Genomic DNA, 10,000 nt, shown 5'->3' with positions numbered 1-10,000 from the left:
CAGATTAAAAAGATAAAGGCAGAATATGAACAAGAGCGATGGACAGACAGAGAGAGAGAGAGAGAGAGAGAGAGAGAGAGAGAGAGAGAGAGAGAGAGAGAGAACTTAACAGATGGAAGTGGTTGAGCTTGTATAGAAACAAGATCCTCGAGTGCAGGTTGAATCAGGTGGTCCTGATGTTCTGACCTAAAGTGGTATAAATTCAACACCGCTACAAGCTCCAAGTTACTGTGGCGTTTTGATGAAATCATGCACCAGCAAAGACAGAACTGAGAGATGTAATCCTCATCTCCCTTTAGCCTAAATGCAGCCCCAATGTCAGACATTCACAACAGCTGGACTTGGTTGAGCCATTTTTCTGTGTACAATAGGACCAAAATGACTAATCAATCCGATAACTGCAGTATTGAGTGCATAGGGCTAGATTAGAGCAATTCTGGTTTGGTCAGGGCAATATCTTGGGCTCCAAGTCTCGCTAGTTGCGGTTTTATTTATGATTAGAATTAAAGTATATTTAGAAACACTTATGTCCTCATTAAGTGCAGTGAGACAAGCGTGTGTGAGTGGGTGTGGATCGCTATTGGCATCTTGAAGCGCTAGACGCTTGCCTGTGTGCGTAAACCAGGTTCAGATTTTTTGCAAGTCACGCATATGTCAGCCGCAGCTACCAGAGAGGATGTAATGCGGGGCGGGGGGTTGCGGAGACAGCGGGGTAAAAACGAGGTCGCGTCTCCTAATGGAACTTTCGGTTTGTTTACACTTTACGTGGACCGTAAAAATAGTGCACCGTAAACGCTGTTCCTGCATAACGTTCCGCGGCAAACGCTAAGTTAATGCAAAAGAGCATGCACTTAGTGATTAGTAGACATTAGAACGGTTCTCAAGTGAAGGGAAATTGAACTTAAAATGCTTTCCAACCTGCCTAATTGTAGCTTCTTTTGCATCGCTTTGAGTCACAGTCGTGCGTACCAACTAAATGGAATACTCTCAAAATGAGAGTCTCTGATCCCCTTTACACTTCGCATAATAAGCGTTTCGAGGATCGGATCACGATAGGATTTCGCTTGACCGATGTGAGTGAATGCTTTTAAAAGGCATGTACGCATTGTGATCGGGTCAGTCATTTAATGGTGGCCAGAGACCGATTTGAATACTTTCAACCCCAGTGCAAATTCGTGCGTTTTCTGTATGTAACTAGGGTTATCGCAGCACAGATGCAAAGACAGGTTGAAGCAGCATATGGGAAAATTACGAAACTGGTTAAATCACGGCGGATGCGTGACAGAGCTTCCGCCGCTGTCGTCACTCCTCACAAACATTCAAACGTGTTACTTGAAGTATATGGTACTTCATATACTGTATTGTGTGTATATATAGTTTAATAATATCTGTATTTTTGAAATCTAAAGTTAAAGATATGTGAAAGGGAGAGTACATGAAAAATGTTGTGTTATATTTAAAAAGGGGCCATAATCATGTGAAATACAGTATATGCTTATATATGAGCAAAATGTATAGACAAGATCATTTGAAAGATTTACGGGCGGTTTGTGTGGTCTTAAAATGGTCCTCCAGTCTTACCTTTGAGACGATGACTGAGGATCTGCTCCAAAATGGAGACAAAGTTTATGAACTCCGGAGATGTGTCGTCTATTGTCTCAAAGCAGGAGCGATCAATCAGCGTTTTCACCGAGAACCTGCGCAGACACACCAGATAATTAGAATATGGCTCCCAGTGCCAATGCTGGACGCTTCGTCTGAACGCTTATGTAAGCGGAATTAGACCCTGTGGCGCACACAGGTGTCCATGGCGATATTACGATACAACATCGCAATATTACAATATCGCCACACCAGCTGGCTCACATCAAACGGGAGCAAAGACGGAAGCAGCTGACGATATGACCGTATGGACCTGGCGGAATTTCAGCCCGTTTTGACCTTAAAGAACCGCTAAAGCCATGCCGTCTTTAATAATAGCGAAGGCTCTTGCCGCAGTGTACTAAAGTGTGGAGAGTAGATGCAGCGTGTAGAAATAAGCCTCCAAGCAGCCTTGCTGAGCCTGATTACGTATCCCAACTTCAGGAACATGAGCCAGATGTCCTGCAGAAACCCACCCCACCACCAAGGCTTCAGGTGGCCACCTATATCAGATTCTTTCCTCCTACTTTCAGCCAGTGTTTGATCCTGCACTTTACTTCTAATCAGCGGTAAACAGTGTTTAATCAGAGTCTCTGTGTTGGTGTTACCAGAGAATGATTGTGTGTGTACAGGTGCTTGGTCAGAATGTGGGTCAAAGTACCTAATCACCACCCATTATTGATCCTGGAGTTACTGGTTAAAAAGAACAAAGCACTGACTACAAATTTTGTTTTGCAAAATGCACACAGGAAAAAAGACACAGGAGCTCTAACAGACCATTTCAGACAGTGTGTGAAAACAGATGTGCAGTATGAGAAAATGACGTTTTTTGTAACATTGAAGCATGTAAATCTATAATAGTAAATTTGAATAATAAAATGATGAACACTGAAAATTAGCATAATAGGTCCCCTTTAACAAGAAGAGTCACAGCCAATTCCAAAAATACAGTCTAGAAACCAATGGCTGGAACAAGCTCAAAAGTCAACGAAACCAGAAGGACTAACAGGAATACAGCTGGGCTCGGTACAGCACGTCTAAGAACAGGCAGCATGCATCCCAGTACTCTAATCTGGTTAGCCCCACTTCTCTCCTTCTCTTCTCAAAGTTAGGTGCTACCCCACTCCTGAAGGGGATGAGGGGTGACGCTAAAATGTGCTGTCATGTGTCCAGATGGGGCATGTAGGGAACACATGCCTCCAGCTCAGGTCCCCGTGTGGGGAACACGCCTCCAGCTCAGGTCCCCGTGTGGGGAACACGCCTCCAGCTCAGGTCCCCGTGTGGGGAACACGCCTCCAGCTCAGGTCCCCGTGTGGGGAACACATGCCTCCAGCTCAGGTTCCCGTGTGGGGAACACACCTCCAGCTCAGGTTCCCGTGTGAGGAACACGCCTCCAGCTCCCTTGTAACTCTTGACATTTTTTGATTTCTATATTATGAATGAATATTATGTTATATGAATGAGGTTATATACATATCTTTGCTCAAAGGATTATTTCGAAGTTAAAATTTCAATTTCAAATTAAAACTTCGATTGCGTGAAGGTGATGATGGTATGAGGTCATAAGGGTTTAGAGCTTCTGGTGTATCTCCTCTTCTTTTCTGCTTTCTTTTCATCCGCTATGTGACCCTTGAATTTAGATGACAAGTGCACTAGATGAGAAAAGTAGATGAGGAGAGATGAAAAAAGAGCTCTGGATGGATCCTAATACCTTAACGTGAGGGCACGGCTGGTTCTGGATGCAGCCTAATACCTTAACGTGAGAGCGCGACTGGTTCTGGATGCATCCTAATACCTTAACGTGAGGGCACGGCTGGTTCTGGATGGATCCTAATACCTTAACGTGAGGGCACGGCTGGTTCTGTGATGCAGCCTAATACCTTAACGTGAGGGCACGGCTGGTTCTGGATGCATCCTAATACCTTAACGTGAGGGCACGGCTGGTTCTGGATGCAGGCTAATACCTTAACGTGAGGGCACGGCTGGTTCTGGATGCAGCCTAGTACCTTAACGTGAGGGCACGGCTGGTTCTGGATGCAGCCTAGTACCTTAACGTGAGGGCACGGCTGGTTCTGGATGCAGCCTAGTACCTTAACGTGAGGGCACGGCTGGTTCTGGATGCAGCCTAGTACCTTAACGTGAGGGCACGGCTGGTTCTGGATGCAGCCTAGTACCTTAACGTGAGGGCACGGCTGGTTCTGGATGCAGCCTAGTACCTTAACGTGAGGGCACGGCTGGTTCTGGATGCAGCCTAGTACCTTAACGTGAGGGCACGGCTGGTTCTGGATGCAGCCTAGTACCTTAACGTGAGGGCACGGCTGGTTCTGGATGCAGGCTAATACCTTAACGTGAGGGCACGGCTGGTTCTGGATGCAGGCTAATACCTTAACGTGAGGGCATGGCTGGTTAAATTTTTTTATATAGAGCTGATGGATTAGTTTCAGGAAACTACAGAAGTCAAATGGGGGAAGGTGTACATCCAGGATGACCGAAAGCTTTTTTTCTGTTCTCATAAAATTTTCCTTCACCATCAATATCTCTGTCATTTGTTGTCACCCCCCCACACACACACACTAATATAGTCACCTAGAAGTATCAAAATCTCCTGCATGTCTCCACATAGTCAAGATGATCAGATGGGCAGGGCAAAATTTTAACACATTTTGATGGCAGGGTAGTTTTTTTCTATGACGTACCACATGTGTTCTGACAGAGACTTCCAGCATGTGGGGTTTACAGATGGACACAGACCACAAACGAATGTGGGGAGTGGCTAAGATCATCTTAAGAACTCAGGGAAAGAGATCGATCGTTCAGCACTGGTAAACAGCTGGCAAGTAGACAACAAACAGCAATCTGCAGCAACCACACATACACAGGCATTTTCTGTCAGGATGCAGCTGTGTGTGTGTGTGTGTGTGTGTGTGTGTGTGTGTGTGTGTGTGTGTGTGTGTGTGTGTATGTGTGCACTGTCAAGTGTGTGTGCACCCTCAGCCTGGAAGGTCACCATTGCTGTCAGATGTCAGTCTCATGTGGACTCAAATGTGGGAATATGTAAACAAATTATGTCACCGCACCCTTTACTGAAGTGTTTCCCATTGGTTGTCCACCCACACCAGTCCCTACGTACGTGCAGGACCTCCCAGAGGCTATGCACTCGCACCAGACTGCGTTCCACCCACGTCTCTCTCCTCTCTGGGCCCATGGGAGTGTGGATGCTGGTGCACACACTCACATGCATACACACCGACCTCTCTACAGAAGCATATCATAATCGCTGATGATGCATCCTACTGCATCAGTGTATTATAACTAATGCATCATTTTAGGCCTTTTTTTTTTTTTTACCGCCTGTTTATCTCAGACATAATTATGGTGAAAAATGGCTGTCTTTCATTTTATATAACAGTCCGTCCATCAGCCTTTGAAGGACTCCCGCACATGGTGGCACACAACCGCCGGCACACAGGCTGACATTTTGCAGCTCGTTTCGGTCCTGGCATTTCTCTGCTTTGAACCAGTAAAACGGGCCAATCACTCAGTACAAAGAAACAGGAAACAGACCTCTCTCTTTCTCCTTCTCCCTCTCTGAGCCTGGATGAAAACAGTTATGTGTTTTACAACAACCAAGGACAGACAGAAAGAGAAGTCGTACCTAAACACCTAAGTAAGACACTGGAGGACATGCATCATGCCTGCATTTGATTGGCAGTTAAATGTAATACAGAGAGCCAATAAGAATGGATTGAGTAAGTTTGGACTTTTTTTAATGCTTTAGACATTAGAGGTGTGTTATATACACATATAACAAAATGCATGTACTCACATTTCTGTATAGATTTGTGGATGTGTGCCTCAGCAGGAGTGAGGGTGTTATTGTGTGAGTGAGATTGACAGCAATAATAACAGGGTCAGAACTGTGAGTCTGTGGGCCACTTCTCTGGCACAGGGGACCATGAGAGAGACAGAAACTGCGTCTCTGTGGTGACTGTGCGTCTCCCCCTAAGACTGGGTGATGCATCAGTTTCTGACAGCAACCAGGCACTGTGATGAAGCTCAGAGGCATTACAGCAGTGCGCTCACACACACACACACACACACACAGACACACACGCACAAACACACACACACACACACAGACACACACACACTACATACCTATACAAATGCGCAAACACACACAAACACACACACACACACACACACACTCACACAAACAAAACATGTCAGAGTCTGTCAGGGAAAACGGACTGCAAACAGTCTATGCAGCAGCGTGTTTACTAGTGGCCCAATGAGCACTAGGTGTTTGACATTACAGGCATTTGGACCTGCAGCATGACACCTTCTCTTGCTTCAAACTTGGAACTACCTGGTACAGCAGGACCACTACATTTCAACTGGTTCAAACCACTCAGGTTAGGCATTAACTACATAGTGTACTACTATGGGGCCATATTCACTACACAGTATACTACTCTGGGGTTCCTCCATCTTGTAGTGCTGTCTAGTGACATAGAGCGGCATATCCAGTGTACACAATGCACTGCAATAAGTACTGTACAAGTGATAAGTCCTAGTGCACAAGGAATATCCATAAAGCACCGCATTCATTTTTTATTCACTACTTTGTGAAACCATGTGTGCATCCCCTTATCTGGCATATTTGGCATGAACTTATCCCCTTATGTCGTATACTTGACATGCGGTCAAACTTGTTACAATGAACTTTGGTATAATGTTCAGATTGTTTATGCAATGCAATTTTCTGTGACGCAGCGATGAGCTAAAATATATAACGTAGTGTCCGAAATCACTCACTACCTTGATGAATTCTGCTCCTGTACTAGTGTTTTATGTAGTGATGCGGATTTTCGCACGAGGGGACAGTAAATGGAGCACAGCCACTGATGGAAACGGCGACGGAAATGTCACGTGACTTTCTTCGATCATACTGGTATGTTAAACACTGTGTTATCTTTTAAAGTATTGAATAAATGTAGTCGACAGATTACTATAACGTGGTAGCAAAGAAACCAAACCAGGAAAGAAAATCCCAAAATTCCCAACAAAAGTAAAATGAAAACAGGTACACATTTTAGTTCTTTACCATGTTTTTAGTTCTTTATCATGTTTGTACATGTGGGGCGGCACAATACATCATTTGTTAATCTTTAGCACGATATAGACCTTGACGATACAGACACCGCAGGTGGATGAAATACGCGAATTAGCCCTTTAACAAATCACCCGGTTTCTTTATTGCATCTGAGTGTACGCTGATCCAACTATGCATCGAGTATGCCATTCTGTTTCTAATCGCAATTGCGAGGTATAGCAATATAATCCCAGTTGCAGCAATTTCTCAATACGGTGCTTCCCTCCTGCAGAGAGCCAACGAACTCAATCAAGAACGCCAGGATCCGGGAACGAACAAAAATATCGAGCCGCTGGGGGCGACTGGATTGGAAACCTGTGACCTGCAGTACACTGCTGTGGTTAGCGTTTCCCCACGACGCCCCTGCGCAGCGCACCTTCAGCCTGGCCTGATCTGACACGCCCGCGTCCCATCTCAAGCAGGACTTGCAAAGTTGTGAAGTCAGGCGTGTTCGGAAAAAAGCCCCTGGACTGTGCAGCGCAGGAGTCATAGTCTGCTTCAGCGCCAGGACTGCGTAGCGCTGGTTTGCAGTGCATCAGAAGAGCAGTACGAAACTGACTTAAGTGCAGTAGCACTTGAAACTCATTCTCAATGCTAAGAGCACCTGTAACCGAACGGTTCGGTTACACCGCGGCTTTTGTGGCTTTTACGAACGCGTGCAAGACTGCGAATTGCATCTGCAATAATGGTTCAAATAGTCTTGATGCGTCGTCAATAAACACAGCGTTCGGGGTTTGATAAGTTTGGTGCGCTGTAAATTAAAAAAACAAAAACAGTTCTGTAGCATCAAGAGAGGTATCACCAGCACGGTCACCTGGTAAATTTTGCATAAATAGTATGACGTGATGCCTGTGTAGAGTACATCAGAGCGCGTGCTGACAGTGTGCAGCTCGCATAGAATTCAACTGAGCGATTTTCGTAGATAGCGAAGCAAAAGCTGCCAATATGTTTTAGGACGAAGAGCAATAATCCAACTTAATGAAATACAAATATATATATTTACTTATTTATCAGCAGTGACTAGTCATTTCAGTTACAATATGTGAAGCCGCAGAATGACAACTCTGACACAATGAATCAAACTGATTGTAGTGTAAAAAAGAAAAAATAATTCCCTAGTATTTACCTGCAAACCATTATTAAATTCCGTCTCTCCACAGCTCCGTTTCTCGCAGCGGCTTTTTTACGGGCTCCGCTAAGCCCCAAGCTTAAAGATGCCATGCCCGTTTTCCGGCCGCGGTTCCACCTTCACGCGCTCGGCCAGCCCTTTGTTCTTCCTTTCGCTTCTCACGAGCAGCCACAGCTTCGGATCGCCGTGCCCGGTGTTTTCGCCCGGCGCTGTCTGCGTGGTTTTGCAGAACGACGGAGGGAACGTAGCAGCGCGAAGGGAGTCAGTCATAAGACCAAGCCCAACCAAAATAAAGGGAGGGAGGCTTATCTCGCTTTCAGCAGTCACAAGCGAATACTGTTACTACGAGACGTGAAGGGAAAGGGAGTTTCCCGTTTAATCAGTCTCTCTCCCTCTAATAATTAGATTATTTTAGCACCACGGTTTTGTAGTTGAATGCACTCACGTTCACTCTGATTAGGCTACTTTGGTTGTCATTTCTGAAGATCACTTTCATAACAGTTTGCACATGCTTTAAACATTTTCGTAAGATAAAGGTGACAGTCACGCATGATCTCTTCAAGCGCAACCAACACAATGGCTGCATCACATTGCGTGAATACCTAATATTGACAAAAGACGGTTATGAGCAAGAATACACTTAGAATAAATCATAGTAAATTACCTAAAGTTATCTTAATGGTAACACTGAGTTGAACCTGCATGCTAAACTCCATAACACTAAAGCGGCAGAATATGAAGCCCCAAGTCCAGCAAAAGTTCACTATAATAAAACGTGTTAATATATGGCGTTCAGTTTTCTCATCTCAAGACAACCTTCATCTTTTTGTTAATCTTAACCTTCAAGGCATTTTAAAGACACCTTTTATAGGGAAACAAACTACTTGGTTTTCTTTCTTGGTTTCCACAAATCCAGTGAAGCCTGTTGTAGAATTCTGGTTTAAACAATTAGTTAGGAAGTAATTATAATAAAAATAATTAGTTCCTTACGTGCCGCGCAAAAATAATGAATTTCGTTCATAAAGCATCAACTGGGGCCATAGAGGATCCCGTTGGGTTTTATTTTCTGTTCATTAGAATAGTCTCTTGTTACTTCTATTGCTCTGTAGATAAAGGATGAGGCTCCCTCATGCTCACAGACGGAGTTAGTTCTGCTCCACATAATCGTTTGCTTTTACTGAATACAAGAATTTTTGTATAACGGCGACCTCTGATGGTTGCCCACAGTCGGCCTTTTCAGAAATTAGCACTGGCTGATCTTTTTTTAATGACAAATGGCTTTTCTAAATAAATCACACCTTTCGACTGGCTTGACTGAGGAGAGTAAATCAGTAACTCAGGCTACACAGTACGCTGTGGTTATTGATTTGGGTTTGAAATATGGTCTCCCTCGTTCTCTTCATAACAGGAGGACTGATTCTGGTTTAATGACCCAACATGTTAATTCAATAATTCATCAGGGTAACACACACACACACACACACACACACACACACATACACACACACATTCTCTTTCTCTTTGTTTCTTTCTCTCTCTCTCTCTCTCTCTCTCTCTCTCTCTCTCTCTCTCTCTCTCTCTCTCTCTCTCTCTCTCTCTCTCTCTCTCTCTCTCTCTCACACACACACACACGCACGCACATGCACACACACACACATACACTCACAGCCAGCCAGTCTCCCAAGCCCCACAAGTACTTATTGTCTATTTTAAAACAGTATAAATATTTGTGTGTTTATTTTTACATAGCAAACATCTAGAAAAGTTGTTACAATTCCTAAACACATTTAGCTGAATCAATGGTTCAAAGGTTCAAAGTAAGATATGATGACATCATAAGGTAGAGACATCACATCACATTTCACTTCTTTGTGAAATAGCATCGAGTCACTGATTACACATTGCAGAACGATAATCAAGATGATGTTGCTCGAATGCTTGTGTGATTGCATCATTTTATTAGATCACATATAGAGAGTGAAATTAATAGGGAAAAGCAATGTAACAGTCTATTATTTTAGGGGAAAAATTAATCATTTTAACTGAAGGATACAGCGTTCTGCTGAATAGTTGAA

The 10,000-nt window shown here is 44.0% G+C and overlaps 1 protein-coding gene across 1 annotated transcript in view; it reads right to left on the bottom strand.

Moving 5' to 3' along the window:
* rundc3b (RUN domain containing 3b) overlaps window positions 1-8,199 on the bottom strand; it is a 19,708-nt gene extending 11,509 nt beyond the window's left edge. Inside the window, 2 exon segments of the mRNA XM_027009475.2 lie at window positions 1,582-1,697; window positions 7,923-8,199. Coding sequence (XP_026865276.2) covers window positions 1,582-1,697; window positions 7,923-8,017 — 211 coding nt within the window. The 5' untranslated portion in view covers window positions 8,018-8,199.
* Between the last annotated feature and the right edge of the window lie 1,801 nt (window positions 8,200-10,000).

Source organism: Electrophorus electricus, chromosome 5 (assembly GCF_013358815.1).
Source record: "Electrophorus electricus isolate fEleEle1 chromosome 5, fEleEle1.pri, whole genome shotgun sequence".
Lineage (NCBI taxonomy): Eukaryota > Metazoa > Chordata > Actinopteri > Gymnotiformes > Gymnotidae > Electrophorus > Electrophorus electricus.
The sequence above is the reverse complement of the archived record's forward strand: the minus strand, read 5'-3'. Positions and strand labels throughout refer to the sequence as shown.